This window comes from Ranitomeya imitator, chromosome 1 (genome assembly GCF_032444005.1).
Source record: "Ranitomeya imitator isolate aRanImi1 chromosome 1, aRanImi1.pri, whole genome shotgun sequence".
Taxonomy (NCBI): Eukaryota; Metazoa; Chordata; class Amphibia; order Anura; family Dendrobatidae; genus Ranitomeya; species Ranitomeya imitator.
The window spans coordinates 77,126,653-77,151,602 of NC_091282.1; the positions used below are offsets into that span (position 1 = coordinate 77,126,653).

General features: G+C 42.9%; 1 protein-coding gene across 1 annotated transcript; it reads right to left on the minus strand.

Annotated features, from left to right (window-relative positions):
* Nucleotides 1–1,396: 1,396 nt before the first annotated feature.
* On the minus strand, nt 1,397–24,537 carry LOC138662576 (granzyme A-like). The gene is made up of 5 exons (XM_069748373.1): nt 24,379–24,537; nt 17,830–17,983; nt 4,261–4,405; nt 2,551–2,811; nt 1,397–1,806 (listed from the first exon to the last, which is right to left on the minus strand). The coding sequence occupies exons 1-5, from the start codon at nt 24,446–24,448 to the stop codon at nt 1,648–1,650; spliced, it is 789 nt and encodes a 262-aa protein (XP_069604474.1). The 5' UTR covers nt 24,449–24,537; the 3' UTR covers nt 1,397–1,647.
* Between the last annotated feature and the right edge of the window lie 413 nt (nt 24,538–24,950).

The following is a 24,950-nucleotide window of genomic DNA, read 5'->3' on the forward strand; positions in this document are numbered from 1 at the left end:
TTATGTTATTTATTAGTGCCTGTTATTTATTTCTATTTTTTACTTGGATTTTGTTAATTGTTAATATGCTTAAAAAAAACTGTATTAAGGTTCATGATTGTTTTTATTCTTTTTAAAAACTGTGGTTTTTTAATTATTTGTGAATGACGATTGTGCGCACAAAATGTTTTAAATATTGTGTCATCTTTAAAAAAACACAATAATTCATGTCCAGCACTAAATCTAGAAACTAAAAATATATGAACTTTATTATTCCATTAAAAGGATGATGCATCGAAAAACATACAAGTTTAAAAACAGAACATCCTGCAAAAACCTACAGATTTTGAACCTGAAATGATAACTTCTTCGTCATCATGGAACCATAATTAAGAGCCGGGTATCTTTTCAGGTTCTAAGTGCGTAGGTTTTTCAGGATGTCCTGGTATTAAACTTGTGTTTTTTGATACATCATCCTTTAATTGGAATAATAAGGTTAATATATTTTTATTTAGAGATTTAGTGCTATACAGAAATTGTTGTTTTTCTACATATATAATCTTCATTATCGCCAACCAGGATCCGATGTCTGTGCACTTCTTTAGAGTCTGTAAATGTGCATGAAGTGAGCTGAACAATTCCCATCATTTTATTTTTTGTAAATAATGTAAAAAAAAAGGCTGATTTATGATGTCAAGCCATGGTATACACATGATGACGGCTCCCGTACTCCGAAAATATGTCTGGTTAACATCACCACACTTCAAATCATTTGGGGAAGAATGATTTTGTGATTTTTTACTCCCATAATTCATAGGTTGATTATCTGTGTTCTCGTTGATTATCTGTGTTCTAGTATGATAATATAGTAAATCCTGGATTCATATGCTGTGCTCTCAATAAAATAAAGTGAAGGCAACCAACCTGGACTCAGAGAGACCGTACCTTGCAATTTACAGGACTTAAAAGAACAGCTACTTCTAACATTTTGGAGCCAGAAATCACAAGACACCTTCCGAGGTCCTGTGGAGTTCTTACCTTGGTGGGTCGCAGCTGTTTTGGTGGCACAAGGGAGACCAACACAATATAGTTATCAATTTATGACTGACTCATCAATAGTCATTAGACATAACAATATGACATTTAGCCCCCTTAGATATTATAAAAGTATGTAAAAAATAAATCTTAGATACGTTTTTTTGGCTAGATTTGAATAAAAAAACATTTTCAGGGTAATGGTCCACCGTCCACCTCAATAGTCCATGGCTTCCTGTGAAACTTAGTAGGTTCAAATCAACATTAACTAATCAGGGGTGTCGGGAATGCCACAGGTAGGAGGAGGTTCGCAGGGTTCTTGACCACTGCCGTGGATCTCTGAATCATTTTGCTAAGCCCTACTTTTCTCCAGCCATGTGACTTTTCTTTTAATCGCTTTTTATTGCTCAAGAAATAAAAATGTAGAAGACTCTAAGTCTTCCCATGTAAAAGTTACAATATAGAAAATACTACATGATATAAAATACATAGGATTGTTTTTAGGGTAGGATGATTTGCTCCTATTCACTGCGTTGTATTCTGTTTTAGAAAATCAAACTTTTCGTGAATGAAGGTTAATGATCAGAACAAAATATAATCTATGCCAATCATTTTCTTTATCTTCATGAAGCTCTAGGAATACTTGAGGATCGTGCTGTTTATCCAACTAACGTATTCCTCAGTCAGGCGGGTAAATATGGATGCATCGTTTTGTCGTCCACACACATTTTCCCCAAAAGAAGTGACTCCTCGAAAAAAACCATTGCAAATTAAAGGACCACCTGAGTCTCCCTGTAAAAAAAGGAGTAGAAATAATTACATTTTGTGTAGCAAATTCACTGGAATATTGTATGTCTTAATGTGTAAAATATCTGGATAATAGGATGTCTAGGACAGTTGAAGGAGTAGGTGGAAAAGACATTCAGTGGCTCAAGGCACGTTTGTGGTCACATTCTCAGGAGATCCAGGGCTAAAAGCTCTACAGTAACCAGTGTTCTGCCTTATGGTCATGGACATATCTCAGATTCAGACTACATGGATATGAGCCCATATACTGCCTTAAAGTGCTTTTAGCATAGAAGTACACAAATTTACTTCCCATGTTATGGAAGTATTCTCTCATAGAAGCATTGCCAGAGGAAATTGTCGACCAAATAGGAGTTCAGTGATATAGGCCCCATTGGCACTCCTTTTGCTGCATACAGGGTTTTTTTACTTGACATTGCTGTGTGCATGAGCGCTAATTGTAAGATACAAGACCAGGACTTAGAACTAATTACAGAAGAATAAAAAATGGCTGGTTAACATCACCGCACCGTAAATCTCAACACATGCATACTTAGCTAAGCTGGGCATTCATGTATTTGGAGAATTGGGCGATATAGCTGCACACCACTGTCTGATCTGCATGGTCAGATTTAGCACCAAGGTCACGTGTGTAGGGACTTGAGTCTAATCTGAGCATGCGGAAATTGTAACAATGATACTATGAACAAATACAGAACAAAGAGTAATATAAACAGAGCTGACACTTACTGTACAGGTGTCTTGTCCTTTTGGTCCCACAATGGTGCATATTAAATTGTTAGTGATATTAGCTTTTTTTCCCCAATGTCTCTGACATGTCTTTCTGTCCAGAACATTGATTTTCACTTCCCTCAGAAACTCAGCATTATCTTTTCTTTCAGTCCATCCCCATCCTGCTGTTTCGCAAACTGTTCCTGCTTCCGTGTCCTCAAATGTATTTGGCAAATGGAGCAGCTGAACAGTTTTTCCAAGTTTCGCCGAATCATTTAACTAGAAAAGAATTACATAACATAACACATTGTATGAAACATATCAAGTATATAGAACTTTTATGAAGGATTTTATGACTCTAAGTGAAAACCGTATTTTTTTAACTCTCCAGGATTCTGGCATCGCCAAGTAAACTGGGCGACTTTATGGACTCCCAAGAGTTGGTGAATCTCCCGAGCACCATAAAAGCCTTCAGGAACCTTCCTGAAAGTTTCCAGTGCATGCTATCAGGAGGCTTCATCATTTTAAAAAGCCTCGGTGTTCAAATATGCATTCAGGGGGGTGGGAAATACCATGAAAATAGAAGGAGTATGTCTCGTATAAGGGTGTGGGTATAAAAAAAAGGTGTGCATTTTGCTTTGCCAACACACCCACATCACTTTTTGACATTATGATGGTGAAAGCACCATCTTCTCAAGCCAATTGTGACCTGTGATCATGAAGGTATTTACTGTCTCTTGTAGGTTCCTGAATAATCGAACATCAAGTCTTGGCTGGTACATAGCAACAACCCAAGAATGCAATAGACAACAAATCTAAATTTGCTTGTGTCTGTGTTTTTCACAAAATTTTCTTCAGTTTGCTGCTTGTTAAAGGCTATAGTCAACCAATCTCTCTCCTTCCCTCCCTTCAGTAGGCTGTAGTATGTACACTACCTGTGACACAGTGCAATGTCTACAGCCTTTATCTTTGATGCTTTTCCTGTGCCTTTGACTCAGCATAACCCTAGTTTCTAAAGATTTGGAGAAAACTCCCAGTATGATATCTTAGCAAAGTATAAGAAATCAATTTGAGGATTTTATCTATCTAACTTAGTTTCTCCTAAAGGTATTACCAGGCTTAGGAAAAAAAATTCGGAATGAAACGATGGGTACAAAATTAATAAAAAGATGAATACTTATTCCCTGTAACCCAGTGGCTCCAGCACAGTCCACTTTGGTGGTCTCTGGCAGGAAAAGAGGCAAAGAGGTCCTGTTTTTAGTCACCTGACAGCTGAGACCTGTGATTGTGGCTGTAAAAGTTCAAGAGACTGAAATGCATTTCAGCACATGTCTACTTTATCTCTATACAGTAGCTGTAGAGTTATGTATCATTAAAAATACTTCCAGATCTCATCTCACGGAAGTCAGAGTGTTGGGGAGGGTGAGAGCAGACTGCCCTGTGAAATGAGATCCGTAAGTGTTTGTAATGATACACAACTCTACAGCTATTGTATTGAGATAATGCAGAGCTGAGCTATGTATTATTACAAACACAAATCTTTGCAAGCTAATATCTATGCAATGGAGTGGAGAAATTAAAATATGAAAACTGAATTTTACTCAGCTCTATAGGCATTGATATGCTGAAACTTGTGAAAGGTCCTTTTGATTTGGTTATATATGGTGTAGTGCTCTATATGTTAATCACATGGCTATTATATTACATACAAGGCTGAATATTTCTTACTTTCATAAGTCGAATGTCATTTTTCAAATTTTGTCTGTTATATTTTGGATGTGGGAAAGATTTTTTAACGCTAAACTTCTGAACCCCAGCTTCATTTCCTTCCAATGAATGAGCCCCAAGACTAACAGTTGTCTGACTCCACCACCTAGAAATAGATAAGATTACTCATTATTATTATTATTTAGTATTATTATATAGTATTATTTATAGTGTTATTGGTATAGTATAATATAGCATATATACAACTCTGGCAATAATTAAGAGACCACTGCAAAATTTTGAGTTTGTCTGATTTTTCTCTTTATAGGTATATTTTTGAGTAAAATGTAAATTGCTATTTTATTCTATAAACTACTGACAACATGTCTTCGAATTTCCAAGCAATACATTTTGTATTTATTTTCAGAAATTGAGAAATGATCAAAATAACAAAAAAAATGCAGTGCTTGTGCGGCGCCCCCAGGGTCCTGGTCGTCGCAGTGGTATTGCTTTCCTCTCGGGGAGAGTGTTGCTACGTTTGAAGGCAAAGAAGGATAACTGCATCCAGGTATCACAAACATGCAACACATTTCACACTCCAGACCACCAGGGAGAGCTTCTGCTCCTATTTATTAGGTCACTCCCCATATATATATAACTGGTAGTCTGTAGGGAAAGTTAGTTCAGTTCCTGGCAGAGCTCCAGACAGGAGTTCTGTTTGTTCCAGACTAGAGTCTGAGGAGGATGGAAGGTTAAAGGAGCTGTGCATGTCCTCAAAGCTGCAGCTCCGAGAAAGAGACATTGAAAGGCAGAACTGTATTGCAGCGAGCATGAAGGGAGTCGCAGCAAAGGAGAGGATACCAGAAAGGGACCAGCTCTGCACAGGCTGCCTCCTTCTGAGGCGCAGAAGCCTGGTAGCTGGAACACCGAGGGAGTAAGGACCTTTAGTCTTTTCTCCAGAGACTGGCAGGAGAGCTAATTGCAAGTTACCTGTCCGCCCTACACCCAGGAGGCACGGTGGCAACCCATGGAGGCCGGGGCATGCTAGAGTCCCTATAAACAGCCTCAAGCCACCAGTCATACGGGTTTGTCCTATCCTAGAGAGACAGAGAGAAAGACACTACATCCGTGAGACCCTTATGTGAAGCCATAGGCAGTAAGGGACTACACCACTGCAGCGCAAGGGAAGGCTACTGATTTCCACCTGGACAAGGGGACTCTGAACTTGCCTCCAAACCGGCCAGACTCTGCCTGCCCTGTGATCTGGTGCCCTGGACTGTGGATGCTGTAGTCTACAGTAAAGGTAATGAGACTGCAACCTTGTGTCCTCTTTCTTCACTGCACCATTCACCATCTTCTATCTACACACCCAGAAGCCCTGGGGACATACTTCACCTGTGGGAAGGTATACCCTCTAGCTGCCATAACATCAGCCCAGCGGACCCCTTAAAGCAGCATCGGTCACCCTGACCGAATACCACAGGTGGCGTCACGAACATAATCGTGAACATATCCCTTTAAAGACCTTTCCCTTTTATACGGACGTCCCAGGGCCACGGACCGGGTCAGCCACCGTGACATCCCCCTGTGAATCGAAGGACCCGGTACAGAGTACCCCACGGCCCCATGGGGGCGATCCACTTGCAGACCTCAAGTAATGCTAAGAAAACAAGTTCAAAATCATTTAGAAACAACAATACTAATGTTTTAACTCAGGAAGAGTTCAGAAATCAATATTTTGTGGAATAACCATGATTTTTAATCACAGCTTTCATGCGTCTTGGCATGCTTTCCACCAGTCTTTCACACTACTTTTGGGTGACCTTATGCCACTCCTGGTACAAAAATGTAAGCAGTTCTTCTTTGTTTGATGGCTTGTGACTATCCATCTTCCTGTTGATTACATTCCAGAGGTTTTCAATGGGGTTCAGGTCTGGAGACTGGGCTGGCCATGACAGGGATACGATGTGGTGGTCCTTCATCCACACATTGATTGACCTTGCTGTGATGCATGGTGCTCAGAGTTGGGGAACATTGCCTGGGCAGAAGCAATCAACTGTTTTTCCAGGATAACCATGAATGCGGCTTGATTCATATGTCCTTCACAAGGATTAACCTGTCCAATTCCAGCCTTGCAGAAGCATCCCCAGATAATCACCGATCCTCCACCAAATTTCACTGTGGGTGCAAGACACTGTGGCTTGTACGCCTCTCCAGGTCTCAGTCTAACCATTAGTCGACAAGGTGTTGGGCAAAGCTGAAAATTAGACTCATCAGAGAAGATTACCTTACTCCAGTCCTCTATGGTCCAATCCTTATGGTCTTTGGCAAACTTCACCTTGGCTCTCCTTTGCATTTCATTACTGAAAGGCTTTTTTTTTTAGCTTTATGTGACTTGAGTCCTGCCCCTAGGAGCTTGTTACGAACTGTTCTTGCTGTGCACTTCACCCTAGCTGCCATTGCCATTCCTTTTGTAGGTCACTTAATGTCATCCTACGGTTCTGAGTGACATTCGAATAAGATGAAGGTCATCCTGGTCAGTGGCTAGTCGTTTTCACCCTCTGCCGGTCTGTAGCTTCGTTGTCCCCAATGTCTGCTGCTTGACCTTGTTGTAATGGACTGCTGTCTTAGAAATTTTAAGGATGAAGTCAACATGACACTCACTGTACCCTTCTGCTAGTAAAGCCATAATTGAGCCCTTCTTTTCCTCACTCAAGACTTTTCTTTTCAATTTCTTTGGCATGGTTAAAAGTTTTTCATTCCTATTACTTTTGGGATACTACTAGCACTTGTTTTGCCATCCAGCTTGTCCTATTGCAAGATGATTGTGAACACCACGGCAGTGTTTTTTATACTTTCCTTTGTTAAATAAGATTTGGTTAAGGTGATCACTTAATCAGAAGCACATTAAGTAGAATGAGGTGTACTCTGGTTGAAATTCAACTGACACTGGAATGGAATGGCTGTCAGACATGTAGAGAAGCTGATTTTTATAAAACTGTGCAGTGCTCTCTTAATTTTTGCCAGAGCTGTATATATATTTATATTTCTTTATGTATAGTATAATATGTATATCTTAGTACAATAGTTCAATAGTATTATTATATAGTATTATTATTATATTGAAAACACATATATTCTATAAAATAGATATGCCATGATTGTATACCACTTAAAAGGGAGTCTGAAACCCCAAATTTACATATAAAACTAAGCATATTGCCTCATAAGGGATATAGCCACTATTAAATTTAATTTTAAAATCACCTTTTTTCATTATACAGAAAAAGCACTTTATTTCATATATTGCTTAGGGTGGTCGGTGTGTTAACAGATACGCAGATGCAACAGCACAGAGGATGAGGACACAGTTGTACCCTAACCAACAAATATTTATTTTATTAACACAAGTGTAAGTGGTGGCTACGGCGCAATATAAAAGGTAAAGCAAATGATGGAAAGACCATAAGTTATTTTAAAATAGAATACAGCAACTCGGTTATACAGAATATCAACACAATTGTAATCACACGCTATCGCTCTATTATTACAAATAAACAAATATTATTGTAAAGGATGTCTTGGTCCTAATCCCTTAATCTGAGATGTGTCACCATCACCATAGGGCCTGTTACGGCCATCTCCCTGCTACTTTCTATACAATAGGAGTTGAAAAAGAGAACCTTTCGGAGGACTTTGATACCATGCCGTGAGTCAATTGTCAATAAGTCACTTTGTACACCCATGATGCTGGCCGCCTTCATCCCTTGAAGCACGCACTAATCCCCTGTGCACTGTACGTTTACACCAGAAGTCGCAACTAACATGAACGTGACTCTTCCCCTCTTCAACGGCCTGGTCGTCACTCTCGACTCTGCTCCTTCAGCTCGGATCTCTTAGCTCTGATCTCTCATCTCTGGTTCCAGCTACCTAGCTCTTGTCACTTGCTCACGATTCTGGTCACTCGATTCTGCACTTGGGTCTGATCACTCAATTGTTCACTCGGGTCTGGTCACTTGATATGTCGGTCATGAGCCAACCTCACGGCACCACGCATCCATTCTGCTACAGATTCAGGCACCGACTCCTCCCCTCTACTGCCCTCCTGGGTCTTTTAGAATTATTAACTGTACCACAGTTGTCCCCGGACCTGGTGTCTCCTCCAATTTCTTCCCCTCAGGAATCAGGTGCTTCGTTATGAAGCTCCTGCTGTTGCAATCTTTTCCACTTTTCCTTGTACATCAATCTTAGGATAGGTCATCAAAGTCTGATTGGTGGGGGTGCGACAACCCTGCAGCCCAGCTGTTCCCAGTGTCCGTGGCAGCTGGAACTGCTGTTATGGAGTGGCACAGCACTGATCTATATAGTGGGTGCGGGCCGGTACTGCATGTCCACCCCTATCCAAATCAATAGGGAGCAGATGTGCTATAGCTTGCCATAGTCACTATTCAGTTGATGGAAATGTACTGTGTAGCTCTGCCACTAAGCAGTTCCATCTGCCACCACCACCACTGGGAATGGCAAATCAGCATGCCAGGTATCACACCACCATCAGCCAGACATTGATGACCTATCCTAAGGTTAGGCCATTAATGTTAAAGAGCTGGAAAACCCCTTTAACATGGGAAACTGTGGTCTTGTAAATTGTATTCACTGCTGATCTATAATAACACAGGTTAAAAGCTGTTTGATTATTTTCATCTAATTTCCATGTATTTTGGTGTGCTGAAAACGAAAAAAGTTTTGAAAAAAATCCTGGACGTCAGGATTTGCCACAAAATGCAAAATTCTCTTCAAATTTAGTATATTTTTCTCAATTTTTGTTTTTTTTTATGGGTTTTTTAGGGTTTTGAAAGTCAAAATTACTATTAATTAATTTACATCAATGCATCGAAGATATACAATGCCAAAAAATTATAACTTTCAAAGAAAAGAACTTTCAGAGTGAGCTAATGAAACCAGCATCAACATGTTGCAAGCTGAACGAGCAGGCTCTGACATGCACGGGCTTGATTCAATTGTTTTATCTTGGTTCTCGCCTGTTCACACTTTTTCATCTCAGTTCGTGTTAGCTCGTCATATTCAACCGTGTTTCCCAAAATTAGCATTATGGCTCAGCGGAAGTGTATTAATTCGCCTGACAGTTTCTGTTACATTTGTGATGAATATCCTCAAAAAGAAGGGTGGTTTGCATTTAAAGAGGTCGTAGAGAAATTTTTAGGCAATATAAAGACCCTGACTACAAAAAAATCGTCGGACGAATGCTGAAAGCATTTCAAGCTTTAGGTTGCCTGATGAGTTTGAAAGTGCATTTCCTCCATTCCCACCTTGACAACTTTCCTGAAAATTTGGGAGCTGTGACTGAAGAGCAAGGTGAATGATTCCACCAGGACATTAAAGAGATGGAAAGAAGATACCAGGGAAGATGGAGCATCACAATGATGGCAGACTACTGTTGGACGCTTCAGAGAGACATTCCAGATGCTACTCACAAGCGTAAATGCACCAAGAGAAGCCTCACAGGGAAGAAGAATCGATTTTAGTGTGTGTTAGTGAGCTCATTGCAGTTAAAAAATGATTTTCATGAAACATTTGTAATAAAAAATTAATTTTATGAGTCTATTTTCATGTATTTTGAGGTATTTATTTAACATAGTTACTTAAATTGTCAGAAAACGTGATATGTCCTACGACAAAACGGAGGTCATTTTCGGATTCAGCGCACTTAAAAACATAAAGATTACGTGGAATAACCAAAACAGCTCTTGAAAAACTTTTTTTTGCAGACCTGTGTAATCGTTGTTTTCTTTCTGAATGAAAATTGGGCGATTTTTTATATGATTGTGTGAACATAGCCGTAGAGTAAGCTTATGAATGACCATTCTATGCTGACAGCACATACCGTACTCCAGGCAATTGAGTAACATCAATAAAGTGTGAAGGTGCCAGCCTCATGTAAATTACAGCCGGCGGATCGGTGCACTTACTCACCTGGCCACGCCATCTGTGCACCAAGCACCATAATTAACTTATAGAATAAATTGAATTGGAAAAGGAAATTACAAATATAAAATTATAGTTTATATAGGCTATAACTCTGGCAAAGCAATATGCTTAGCTTAATCTGCAATTTGGGGTGACAGATCCCCTTTAATGTTACATTGCAAATGATGGCTAGAAGTTCTTCAGGGTTCTCCATAGTCTCAGTTTCCAAAAAGCCTTGTTTACATGTACTGGGTTTGCTACAGAAAATATTCTCAACAATTCTGCAAGAATATGCTGGGAAATCTGTAGTGGCAAATTCACATCAATCTGGATACTGATTTTCCAGAAGTAAATGATAAGCAAACCCCCATGAAATCTTCACCTCTTCTGAATCTTCTTTACTAGCAGCATTTTAGTGCCGGTCCTAGTGCACCCCAACCTCCTGTGATCACATTTCATCCAATGTGACCACCGCAGCCTCTGATTGGCTGTTGTTGATATCACATGGGAAGAAAGGAAGCATGTTATTTTTTATATTTTTTTTATTTACTGTTTTTTTTCTCTTTATTCTGGACTGATGAATAGAGATGGGCAAACCCGAACAGTAAAGTTCGGCCTCTGTAACGAACACCTACTGTTCGGGCACGGACACCGAATACGGACTTCACCAGGATGTCCGTGTTACTGTCTGGGTTTGGCTGCCCAAACACCGGGTGTTTGTCACGCTGTCAGAGAGCCGTGGTTTCCACATTGTCAAAAGACAGCGCGAGTGCTCAGCTGTGATCGGAGGTATAAAGTTTACCTCTAGTCACTGGTATCAGCTGATGGGGCAACTGCTCTCATCATCTGAAACCTGCTGCCGCTAATAACAGCGAGAGCAGGAGCAGCAGATGGGAGTATACATCAGCCACTCTTTCGCTTTAAACAAATAATAAAAAAAAAAATCCGGCGTGGGTTCCCCTGTATTTTTATTAACCAGCCAGGCAAAACTCATAACTGGGGGTTGCAACCCTCATTTGTCAGCTTCAGCAAAGCTAGTTATCAAGAATAGAGAGGGTTCCCATGCCGTATTTTTTAATTATTTAAATAAATAACTAAAAAAAAAAGTGTGGGGTCCCTCCATTTTTGACAACCAGCCTTGCTAAAGCTCACAGCTAGGGGCTGGTATTCTCAGGCTGGTAAAGGGCCATGGATAATGGCCCCTCCCAGCCTAAAAATAGCAGCCCGCAGCTGCCCAGAGAAGGCACATCTCTTAGATGCACCAATTCTGGCACTTTGCCCGGCTCTTCCCACTTGCCTTGTAGCGGTAGCAAGTAGGGTGTTAGCTGGGGGGTTGATGTCACCCTTGTACTTTCTGGTGACATCTAGCCCAGAGATTGGTAATGGAGAGGCGTCTATAAGATGCCCCCATTACTAACCCCATAGTCACATTGAAAATGCAGACACCAAGAATAAAGTCCTTTAATTGAAAAAAATGACACAGACTCCTTTAATAATCTCAATTAAACCATACTTACGACCTCACCTAATTCCACCGAAGACCTCGTTCTCCTGTAATAAACCAAAAATAATAAAACAACACTATACTATACCTGTCCGTCATTCTGTCCCATGCCACAATCCATGTCTGGGGGAAAAACAGTTTTCATCCTGGACGGTGCCAAAATGCGACTGTCCAGGCTGAGAACCACTGTGGAATGAACTGCTGCGAGCGCAGCATCAATGACTAATGGTGACGTCACTGAAGCTGCGTTCCCAGCCGGGCTGAACTTGGGTGACCTCTGTGACATCCCCCTAGCACTGTGAGAAAATGGTATATTGTTTTATTATTTTTGGTTTACCAGCCCCCAGCTGCCTGCTTTAGCAAGGTTGGTTGTCAAAAATGGGGGACCCCACGCTGCTTTTTAAGTGATTTAAATAATTAAAAAATATGGCGTGGGTGTCAAGTTCCCTCCTCCAGGCAGGGGGAATCTCAAACCATGTCCGCTGCGGTCTCCCATTCTTCTCCAACCGCAGTGGAGCCTGTTCAGTGGAGACGTCGGTCCCAGCGTCTGGCTCAAGCTGATACTGTGCGACTTGTTACTGCTGCCTTTCTGTCTTTGTAGCCAGCACTGATCAGCAGCGAGCAGGTCTTTCTGGGACTAAGTCCTGCTTTTCCCATACTGAGCATGCCCACGAGACGACCTCCCATTTGAGGTCGGAGGTCACATGCTCAGGTCCTGTTGCACCTCCTATTGGACCATCTGGAAGGTCCCGTAGCACTACTGCTATAAAAGGTTTGCATGCACTAGTGTATGCTTGAAAACGTGTGTGTAGATGTGTGAAAGTCGCTCTTTAATCATCCCCCTTCCTAGTGTTGTTTGCTTGGGTAAGGTGGATGTTTGCTATCTAGCGCCCGACAGTGCCATCTGCACACTAAGCACACGTTACAGTGCCTTTGCAGTGCCCGCTTATACGGCACCGTGCGCAATCAGTGCGCTTTCCTGACAGCTTGTCAGTGTAGGGTGGGAATTCCCGCTTGGACTCAGCATCTGACTCAGGGCGTCCTCAGGCGTGGGCTCAAAAGCCACCGAGGGTCAGAGCGGGTCCAATCACCAGCTTAGTGGGAGTGATTCATAGGGATCCCAATAGTGTCTTTCAGCTGCACCCTGTGACTGCTAACAGGGCGCAGCCAGTAGCATAGCTACCAGGGGGGCAGGGGGTGCGACCGCCCTGGGCCCACAGCTCACAGGGGCCCACCTGGAGCTACACTTAATTAACTTGGTGATAGAGCAGGGAGATACGATCTCCCTGCTCTACCTCGGGCAGGGGCTGGAGACAGGCAGTGAAGCTTTGCCCCCTCCCCCCAGTGCTGACACTGTACCTGTGTCCAGCAGACATGCCCACATTGAACGCTCAGTGAAGTGAACGTGTCTGTGGCAGAGAAGTCAGGACCATGGCGCTGGGGCTTCCCTCCAGAGAGGAGCAGGACAGGGGACACAGTGCCATAAGTAACAGCTCACACATCTGCCTGTACAGCCGGAGGTGTCTGCACTGTGCAGGGAGGAGGTGACAGGATGCTGCTCCTCTCCAGAAGACCCATCCACATGCTGTATCTGCACTCTCTGAGACACTGGAGAGCAGCTGAATCTAATGGTTCCTCAGACAAGACTGGTCAGTAATGTGCACTGATAGACGTGACCCCGGCTGCAGGACCCCACACATGAGGATACACGTCTCCTTTTTATATATAGGAAAGAAACATATCCTCATCTGTGGGGTCCTGCAGTCGGGGTCACGTCTATCAGTGCACATCACTGACCAGTCCTGTCAGTATATATACCTTGGATTTACTGATATGAGATCATACAGACAGTGGACTGATAGATCCAGACCCCGGCTATAGGAGATATATATGTGTATATATATATCTATATATATAATTGCCTAAGGGTTTTTCCGTCTGTCTGTCTGTCTGTCTGTCTGTCCTGGAAATCCCTGCTCTCTGATTGGTCGAGGCCGCAAGGCCTCGACCAATCAGAGACCGGCACAGCATCGACGTAGAAATCCCGCGTCTCTGATTGGTCGAGGCCGCCAGGCACAGCGACGATGATGTCATAAAGGACGTAGACATCCTGCGTCTCTGATTGGTCGAGGCCGCCAGGCCTCGACCAATCAGCAACGGGCACAGCGACGATGATGTCATAATGGTTGCCATGGCGACGATGATGTCATAAAGGTTGCCTCGACCAATCAGCAACGGGCACAGTCTGCCGCGAATTATGGAATCATCATTGTCCATATATTACAGGGACATGCATATTCTTAAAATAAAAGTTTCAGTGAGTTTATACAGTGTGATAAATAGCCAGACAGAAGAAAAAAGCATCATAAGTAAGTGTGTATAGAAAATCACATATGGGTGCGGGCCCCTGAACATATACTCAGTCTAGACAACAAGACTCCAAAGGGGGAGAAGGGAAAAAGAGGGGAGTAGACGAGCCAGGGGGTGTACTTTCTTCTTTAGAAGTAATATTCTACCTCCCCCTCTTTCTTCTGGTTGGCTCCTTTCCTTTTCCCTCTTTGGGATCTTGTCCAGACAACAGTATTTTTTTAGGATTAGGCTACTTTCACACTTGCGTTATTAGGCGTACATCGCAATACGTCGTTTTGGAGAAAAAACACATCCTGCAAAGTTGCCCGCAGGATGCGTTTTTTCTCTATTGACTTGCATTAGCAACGCATTGCGACGTATGGCCACACATCGCATCCGTCGTGCAACGGATACGTAGTGTTTTTGGCGGACGCGACGCACAAAAAAAGTTCAATGTAACTTTTTTTGTGCGTCGTGACCGCCATTTTCGACCGCGCATGCATGGCCGAAACTCTGCCCCCTCCTTCCCGCTAATCGCAATGGGCAGCAGATGCGTTGTAAAACTGCATCCGCTGCCCACGTTGTGCTACATTTAACACACTGTCCAGCGGTACATCGGGCTGACGCATGGCGATGGCCCCGTACCGATGCAAGTGTGAAAGTAGCCTTACCTGGATAAATTCTGGAAGCTATACCAATACACTGGCCTCTATACGCACCCACTGGCTGTTTCTATTTTCTTCTATTTAGCTCTTTGTTAAGTATATCAGGGCTGTAAAAGTAGCAGCCCACAGACAGGGACAGACAGTGACCAGATTCTAAAGAGTGGGAGCTATTGCAAGTTCCATTATACAGCATGGGAGCTACTGCGGGGGTCATTATACAGTGTGAGAGATAATGCAAGGGCCGTTATACAGTTTGGAAGCTGCTGTCGGGCCATCATACAGTGTAGGGGCGTATATACAGTGTTGGGACCACTGTGGGGGCTGTAAAGGGTTTGGGGCTACTGTGAAGGCACATAGACATTTTACTATGTAAGAGCACAATGGTGGCATTACTATGTGAAGCAGTATGAGGAACAATGCTTTTGTACCACACAGCAGGTGCAGTAATAGGGACCTATATGGAGCAGCCGCTCAGTATTGGGGTATCAGGTGCAGTAATAGGGACACATACAGCAGCAGCGGCTCAGTATTGGGGTATCAGGGGCAGTAATAGGGTCACATACGGCAGCAGCGGCTCAGTATTGGGGCATCAGGTGCAGTAATAGGGACACATACGGCAGCAGCGGCTCAGTATTGGGGCATCAGGTGCAGTAATAGGGACACATACGGCAGCAGTGGCTCAGTATTGGGGCATCAGGTGCAGTAATAGAGACACATACGGCAGCAGAGGCTCAGTATTGAGGTATCAGGTGCAGTAATAGGGACACATACGGCAGCAGCAGCTCAGTATTGGGGTATCAGGTGCAGTAATAGGGACACATACGGCAGCAGCGGCTCAGTATTGGGGTATCAGGGGCAGTAATAGGGACACATACGACAGCAGAGGCTCAGTATTGAGGTATCAGGTGCAGTAATAGGGACACATACGGCAGCAGCAGCTCAGTATTGGGGTATCAGGTGCAGTAATAGGGACACATACGGCAGCAGCGGCTCAGTATTGGGGTATCAGGGGCAGTAATAGGGACACATACGACAGAGGCTCAGTATTGGGGCATCAGGTGCAGTAATAGGGACACATACGGCAGAGGCTCAGTATTGGGGCATCAGGTGCAGTAATAGGGACACATACGGCAGCAGTGGCTCAGTATTGGGGTATCAGGTGCAGTAATAGGGACACATACGGCAGCAGCGGCTCAGTATTGGGGTATCAGGTGCAGTAATAGGGACACATACGGCAGCAGTGGCTCAGTATTGGGGTATCAGGTGCAGTAATAGGGTCACATACGGCAGCAGTGGCTCAGTATTGGGGTATCAGGGGCAGTAATAGGGACACATACAGCAGCAGCGGCTCAGTATTGGGGCATCAGGTGCAGTAATAGGGACACATACAGCAGCAGTGGCTCAGTATTGGGGTATCAGGGGCAGTAATAGGGACACATACGGCAGAGGCTCAGTATTGGGGCATCAGGTGCAGTAATAGGGACACATACGGCAGAGGCTCAGTATTGGGGCATCAGGTGCAGTAATAGGGACACATACGGCAGCAGTGGCTCAGTATTGGGGTATCAGGTGCAGTAATAGGGACACATACGGCAGCAGCGGCTCAGTATTGGGGTATCAGGTGCAGTAATAGGGACACATACGGCAGCAGTGGCTCAGTATTGGGGTATCAGGTGAAGTAATAGGGACACACATGGCAGCAGCGGCTCAGTATTGGGGTATCAGGTGCAATAATAGGGACACATACGGCAGCAGAGGCTCAGTATTGGGGTATCGGGTGCAGTAATAGGGACACATACGGCAGCAGTGGCTCAGTATTGGGGTATCAGGGGCAGTAATAGGGACACATACGGCAGCAGCAGCTCAGTAGATGGTGATGGGGCTGGAATATGAGAAGTGAAATGTGTCTTTGTTGTATTCTCTGTAGCCGAGTCGTTGCTGGAAGAAGTTGTCATGTCAGTCTGGGTCAGTTGGAAAAGACGGGAAAAGTGACGACTCCATCAGAAAGAACGTTAGTGGTAAGTCACCATCTGTAACTGTGCAGTGATCTTTGTTCCGTAGGACTGGTAGTGATGGTCTTTGTGGAGTTTTTTTTTAGTTACAGGGGGATCATCGGCTGAGGTTCTTATACACGCAATTACAGTGCCACACCGTAGTTGTAGTCAGGGGCCCACTCAGATATCTCGCCCCCCCTGAGCTGAACCCCTAGCTACGCCTCTGGGCGCAGCATATTTGTGGCGACTCTGTGAAGCAACAGAGTTCGCTTCTATTCACACTGGGTGAAGTCTAACCCACGTATGAGCAAGCGTCCGTCCGCCATGACTCAGCAGCAGGTGTCTTCTCTGCACGGTGGACCTCGGACTGCGAACGCACCTCATATTCCCTATTACTATAATTATTACTACCTAACAGTGCAGACCCTCTATTCTTGATAACTATTGATAACTAGCCTTGCTGAAGCTGACAGCTGAGTGTTGCAGCCCCCAGCTGTGAATTTTTCCTAAAATAATAAAAAGTACAGGGGAACCCACGCCGTTTAAAAAAAAAAAAAAAAATGATTTACAGTGCAGTGGCTGATGAATACTCCTGCTCTCACTGTTATTAGAAGCAGCAGGGGTCAGATTTTGGGAGCAGATGTCCCATCAGCTGACATTTTCCTTGGGGGCGTGTTGATTCCCATTGCCAAATCACCAATGCACTTCTAGGGTAGTTTGCATGTGTCTTTAAAGCTCGATTTCTCAGAACTGGCAAATCAGATTACGACAAGACAAGTGCCATTTTTATTCTTGTACTAGGACCTACACAGCCATATAATTAGTTTTATTTACAAAATAGTCTGGGTAGTTTATCTAAAAGGTTACTTCTTGCCTTTTCTTGAGATCAGGCACCCCTCATTTTTGTGATTTTTGAGAGTTTGAAGAGCTGGACCTCCATTGTTCACACTTTTATTGCATATAAAATAGAAAGGACATAACAGTGAAATACAATAGTCGGCCGGAGAAGTTCTGTGAAGGTAATTGTACTTTGAGCATGGCATGACTTTGTGCAGTGTAAAAAATAGGGGACATTGCATATACCCGTACTTACTTGTGGCAATGCCCTGCAGTCAATACCCAGTTTGGTCTTATTAAACTTCCTCCACAAATCATTTCTTCTGTCTCTGTCTCAAAATATATCAGAGCCATATAAGGTCGAGAGTGAGGAATAGCTTCATTTCCATTGATGATTTTCCATTTTTTACCTAAGAATTCGGGAAAAATAATTTTAAGTCACAAAAATAGAAATATTAATTACAGATATGCAGATGCAGGGAAGATTAGTTTAATTTGTGCCACATATCTTTAACCCATTTACTCCCGAAGGTGGTTTGCACGTTAATGACTGGGCCAATTTTTTACAATTCTGACCACTGTCACTTTATGAGAGAGTAAGGCCGGCTTCACACTTGCGAGTTTTACGGACGTAAGAGCGCAGAAACTACGTCCGTAAAACTCGCAAAAAATACGGCACAATTATTCTCTATGCCCCTGCTCCTATCTGCCGTATTTTACTGATCAGTATTATACGGCTTTCTACGGCCGTACAAAATCGCAGCATGCTGCGTTTGTCACCGTACTGCGCAAGAAATACGCCAATGAAAGTCTATGGAAGCGTGAAAAATACGGATTTCACACGGACAAGCAGTGTGACTTGCGAGAAATACGCAGCGCTGTTAGAGAGAAAAGCCGGTAATTCAGTGCGGTGTACAGTAAAATCACACTGACAGCTTACAGTCCAATAGGTAGAATAAATGTGTACACATAGAATAGGTATATATATATATATATATATATATATATGTCAGTGAGACACATATATGTATATATATTAATATTTATTCCAGCGCTATACAGCTTGAAAGCCGGTAATTCAATTACCGGCTTTTTCTTTCTCCTTCCTAAAAGCCGACATGATTTGAGACATGGTTTACATACAGTAAACCATGTCTTCTCTCCATTTTTTTTGCAGATTCCACACTACTAATGTCAGTAGAGTGTATCTGCAAAATTTGGCCGTTCTAGCTCTTAAAATAAAGGGTTAAATGGCGGAAAAAATTGGCGTGGGCTCCCGCGCAATTTTCTCCGCCAGAGTAGTAAAGCCAGTGACTGAGGGCAGATATTAATAACCTGGAGAGGGTCCACGGTTATTGCCCCCCCCCTGACTAAAAATATCTGCCCCCAGCCACCCCAGAAAAGGCACATCTGGAAGATGCGCCTATTCTGGCACTTGGCCACTCTCTTCCCATTCCCGTGTAGCGGTGGGATATGGGGTAATGAAGGGTTAATGCCACCTTGCTATTGTAAGGTGACATTAAGCCTAATTAATAATGGAGAGGCGTCAATTATGACACCTATCGGGGTTTTGCAGCGAGGAGCAGCCTGCATTAGCAAAGCTCCTTGCTGCAAAATGTTTTAACCCCTTCAGAAGGATTTACATCGTTGGACGTTACAGATCTGCGGAGGGTAAGTATATTGTTGGTTTATTATGTTTTTTCTTTCACAGAACGAGGGTCTTCAGTGATTGGATTGGGCGTAGAATAAAATACTCCAACAACCATTGTTTTTATTTCATTAAAATAATTTTAAATAATGTGTTTGTGTTTTATTTAACCCTTTACTACAATTGGATTAATAATGGATAGGTGTCATAATTGACGCCTCTCCATTATTAATTAGGCTTAATGTCACCTTACAATAGCAAGGTGGCATTAACCCTTCATTACCCCATATCCCATATAAAAAAAATGGAGAGAAGACATGGTTTACTGTATGTAAACCATGTCTCAAATCATGTCGGCTTTTAGGAAGGAGAAAGAAAAAGCCGGTAATTGAATTACCGGCTTTCAAGCTGTATAGCGCTGGAATAAATATTAATATATATACATATATGTGTCTAATGACATATATTTATATATATATATATATATATATATATATATATAGACAGTATATATATATATTTTTTTCTTTTTGGGACACATGGATCATTTCTATAGTGGTATGTTGGTTTTGCAAGCCTGCGAGAAAACCACGCAGTACGGATGCCATACGGATTACATACGGAGGATGCCATGCGCAAAAAACGCTGACACACCCTGCCTACGGAGGAGCTACGGACCACATTTCAGCGTATTACGGCCGTAATATACGGACCGTATTTTCATACGCTGAGTGTGAAGCCGGCCTGAGACTTTAGGAGGATCTTGGTGATTCTGAGGCTGCCGTCACACTAGCAGTATTTGGTCAGTATTTTACATCAGTATTTGTAACCCAAAACCAGGAGTGGGTGATAAATGCAGAAGTGGTGACTATGTTTCTATTATACTTTTCCTCTAATTGTTCCACTCCTGGTTTTGGCTTACAAATACAGCCTAACAGGTAAAAATGGACCTCAAAATATGTTGCGTAATTTCTCCTGAGGATGCCGATACTCCATATGAGGGAGAAAACGACTGTTTGTGCGCACAGCAGAACTAAGAAGAGGAGGAGCGCCATTTGACTTTTTGAATGCAAAATTTGCTGGAACAATTGTCGTATGCCATATCGCGTTTGGAGAACCTCTGATGTGCCTAAACAGTGAAAATCCCCCACAGGTGACACCATTTTGGACCCCTCAGGGAGCTGATCTAGATGTTTAGTGAGCACATTGACCCTCAGGTGCTTCACAGAAGTTTATAATGTTGAGCTGTGAAAATAAAAAAAAAATCACATTTTCCCCACAAATCCCGTATATACTCGAGTATAAGCCGAGATTTTCAGCCATTTTTTTTAGGCTGAAAGTGCCCCTCTTGGCTTATACTCGAGTAATTGTCCCAGGGGGTCGGCGGGGGAGAGGGAGCGGCAGGAGTGGCGGCTGTCACATCATACTCACCTCCTCCCACCCCGATCTCTGCAAGTCCTTGCTCTTCCTGTGTTCAGCGGTCACGTGGTACCGCTCATTAAAGTAATGAATATGGACCTGCCTCCACTCCCATAGACATGGAGCGCATATTCATTACTTTAATGACTGGTACCATGTGACCGCTGAACACAGAACCAAGCTGCCGGCGCGCGCCGGAGACCATCGGAGAAGCAGGTAAGCGCAGACCACGCCAGGAGGGGGTGAGTATAACGGAGGAGGGTGAGCCATGCAATATTCACCTGTCCCTGTTCCACCGCCAGGCTCTGTCTTCCACATTCTCTGGCTGTGACATTTAGGTCAGAGGGCGCGATCTATGGAGCATCTTATGGGGCCATCATTAACCTTCTATGCAGCGTTATATGGGGCATATTTTAATATGAAGCATCTTATGGAGCCATCATTAACCTTTGTGCAGCATTATATGGGGCATTATTTTTTGTATGGAGCTTCTTATGGGGCCCATCATGAACTTTATGAAGCAGTATATGGAGCATATTTTGTATGGAGCATCTTATGGGGCATATTTTTTGCATGGAGCATTATATAGCATTATATGGGGCGTATTTTGTATGGAGCATCTTATGGGGCCCATCATGAACTGTATGGGGATCTTGATTCAATATGGATATTCGAAAACACTTAACCAAATGATGTCTCAATTAATTTTACTTTTATTGGTATCTATTTTTATTTTTGAAATTTACCAGTAGATGCTGCATTTCCCACCCTAGGCTTATACCCGAGTCATTAAGTTTTCCCAATTTTTTGTGGTATGTTTTTACGGCCACATGTTGCATTTTCATAAGGGGAACAGGAGAAATTGCATAATACAATTTGTAGTGCAATTTCTCCTAAGTACACCGATATCCCAGATGAGGGAGAAAACTACTGTTTGGGCACACGGCAGGGCTCAAAGGGCAGGAGCATCATTTGACTTTTTGAACGTAAACTTTCCTGGAATCATTAGCGGATGTCATGTCCCATTTGGAGAGCTCCTGATGTGCCTAAACAGTGGAAACCCCCACAAGTGACCCCATTTTGGAAACTATACCCCTCAAGGAATGTATTTAGATGTGTGGTGAGCACCTTGAACCTCCAGGTGCTTTACAGAAGTTTATAATGTTGAGCCATGAAAATAAAAAAATCTAATTTTCCCCACAAAAATGTTTTTTTGGCCCCAAATTTTGCATTTTTGGAAGGGTAAAAGAAGCAATTGCACCATACAATTTGTTGTGCAATGTTTCCTTAGCACACTGATACCCCATATGTGGGGGAATACTTACTACTTTTGATGCACAGTGCAAAGCTCAGAAGGGAAGATGTGCCATATTGGAGTTCAGATTTTGCTGGAATGGTTTGAGGGTGCCATGTCACATTGGCAGAGCCCCTGAGGTGCCAGAACAACAGAAACCCCCTATATGTGAACTCACTTTACAAACTACACTCCCCAATGAATTCAACTAGGGGTGCAGTGATTATATTGACACCACATGTGCCACATTTATACAATTGAGCTGTGAAAAAAGAATACATTACATTTTTACCACTAAGGTGTTTTTAGCCTCAAGTTTTTAATTTTTTAAGGGTTAACAGGATTTTTTCTTACAACAAACTGAGGTCCATTTTTTCCTGAGTGCGCCAATACTCTACTCGTAATTGGGAAATATTTTTCAGGCACAGGGCAAAGTTCAGAAGGCAAGGAGCACCAGATTTTACTGTTATGGTTTGCAGATGCCATGACCCACTGGGAGAACACATGAGGTTCCAGTACTACAGAACCCACCATAAGTGACCCCATTTTACAAACTACTCCTCTCAGTGAATTGACCTACAGGTGCAGTGATCATATTGACACCACAGGTGTGTCACAGAATTTTAGACCATTGGGCAGTCAAGAAAAAATAACTACATTTTTTTCATCAAAATTTTGTTTTAGCCCCAGATTTTACATTTTCACACAAGAATTGGGTAAAAATAGCAAAATAATTTTTCCCACAATTTCTACTGAACATGGCAATATCCCATAGGTGGCTGTACAGTACTACTTAGCCATGCAGACAGACTTGGGAGGAACGGAGCACTATTTGCCTCCTGGAGCGCAGATTTTCCTAGAACATAGCTCCTAATTGCTAGAAGTACAGAATCCCCCCTCAAGTGACCCCATTTTGGAAATTATACTTCTTTGGGAATTTATCTACAAGTGTAGTGATGATTGTGACTCCATGGGTGTTTTCCCGAAACATGCAGCAATGAATGTTGTGGAGTGAAAACTGCAAACTGCCATTGTAGTGACCAGTACGCTGTAGTGACCAGTATGTTGCAGTCACCAGTACGTTATGCCCAGCTCATGATTCTGGAGACTGTGCTTCTGAACCAATAAGTAAGGCCGGGATCACACATGCGAGAAAAATGTCCGTGTCTCGCATGTGAAATCCAAGCTCTGGCGCCGGCACTCCAGAGCGGAGTGTGCGGCCGCATAGCAACACATGGAGCCGCACGCTCCGCTCTCAAGTGCCGCCGCCAGAGCTTGGATTTCACATGCGAGACACGGACGTGTGATCCCGGCCTTAGGTGAGCTCTCATCGCTTCAGAAATGCCAAACATGTGGACGCTACACAGTATGTGATTTAGGTACACTGTGAGGCTCAGAAGGGAGGGGGCATTTGGATTTTGGTACATAGACCCTTAGCTGCTTATCACAGGAGGGGACATTGAGTGACCAGGAGGCTCCTGCTCCTGGCTGACAGCAATGATAAGCTCCTGGTGCTAAAACAATCATTTGAAGCTGAAATCTGTGTTCAGAAATGCCCAAACAAAAAACAAATTGTGGAATTACACTTTTGTTTTTGCAATTTCACCACATTTGGAATTTTTTTTCCCGTTTTCCAGTACATTATATGGTAAAATCAATGGTGTTGTTCAAAAGTACAAATCATCCAGCAAAAAACAAGCCCTCACATGGCCATGTTGAAAAATAAAAAAGTTATTGCTCTGGGAAGAAGGCAAGCAAAAAATTAAAACGAAAAAACTAAAAATATCCTATGGTTGAAGGGGTTAAACACAGGTTATACTGCATCTTTTTTCATAAAACTATACATTAATCTGTGCAGCTCCTCTTGCTCTATAAGACAGTGCCTGCAGACTGGACTGGACTGCATTCATGGTGGCAAGTTTCCTTTAACAGACCGAAGTGTTAAGTCTTTCTCCTGGACTAAAGATTTTGTTTGTGCCCTTGTCTTGCATTTAAAAATCCAAAGTGGATTATTAACACCTGCTGCTAGAGAGGATTTGGATGGATTTGCAGGACCTGGTCCGGTGTCCACGTTATTATTCTGTGGCTACCGGATTGGAGCCTGGCAATCCGCCTCTTCCTCGCCAGCATACACGGACTTACTTTTCATTAGCTGGCTTGGTGTGATGTCATATATGCGTCACACACAAATTATTAAATAGCACAAGGCCAGCTAATCAAAAGAAGCAGTGATGCTGTCAGGTCGGAGGAGATTTGAACGACGCCAGTCAGGTGGCCATGGAATAATGATGGACCCATGGTGCTGCAAGTCATTTTCACCCATCTCTACTCTCTGCTTCTAACATCAGTCACCGGGCACTAACGCCATCATGTCACTTCATTAACAATGAAGAACTGTTGAAATGGAAGAACTAGAGGAATTGAGTAAAGTTATTAAACCCTACCTTCAGAGACCAGCAGACTTGCTGCAGAGAGAAGAAGGATGAGGAAATGCTTCATGGCTGATGAACTCATTATTTTGATCCACTGGTCTTTATATAACACATGTGATAGCTACAGTTTAATCTTATCTTCTTAATGTATCATTTCCCATCCTTACTTATGATTTTTATCATACAGGGTAGAGTATATCACTGTTACTCAACGGGAAATATTGTGTATATCTGATGGTTGATGTCTATGCTATTTCACAATTAGGAGGATATTGCATGGTGCTCAGCTCACTGTTACTGGATGATCAGTGAAGATTCTCAGGGAAAGAAATATTAAAAGTATACTTTAATCATAAATTAACACAGCAAAAAGGGTAACAGTATTTACGTGCCCAGGTCTCGGAACTAGGGTTGAGCGAAACGGGTCGAAATTGTTCAAAAGTCGCCGACTTTTGGCAAGGTCGGGTTTCATGAAACCCGACCCGACCCCAGTGGGGGGTCGGCCATGAAGTCGGCGATCTTTTGAATCTAGAATCGGAATTCCGATCCCGATTCCCGATATGTTTAAGATATCGGGAATTGGT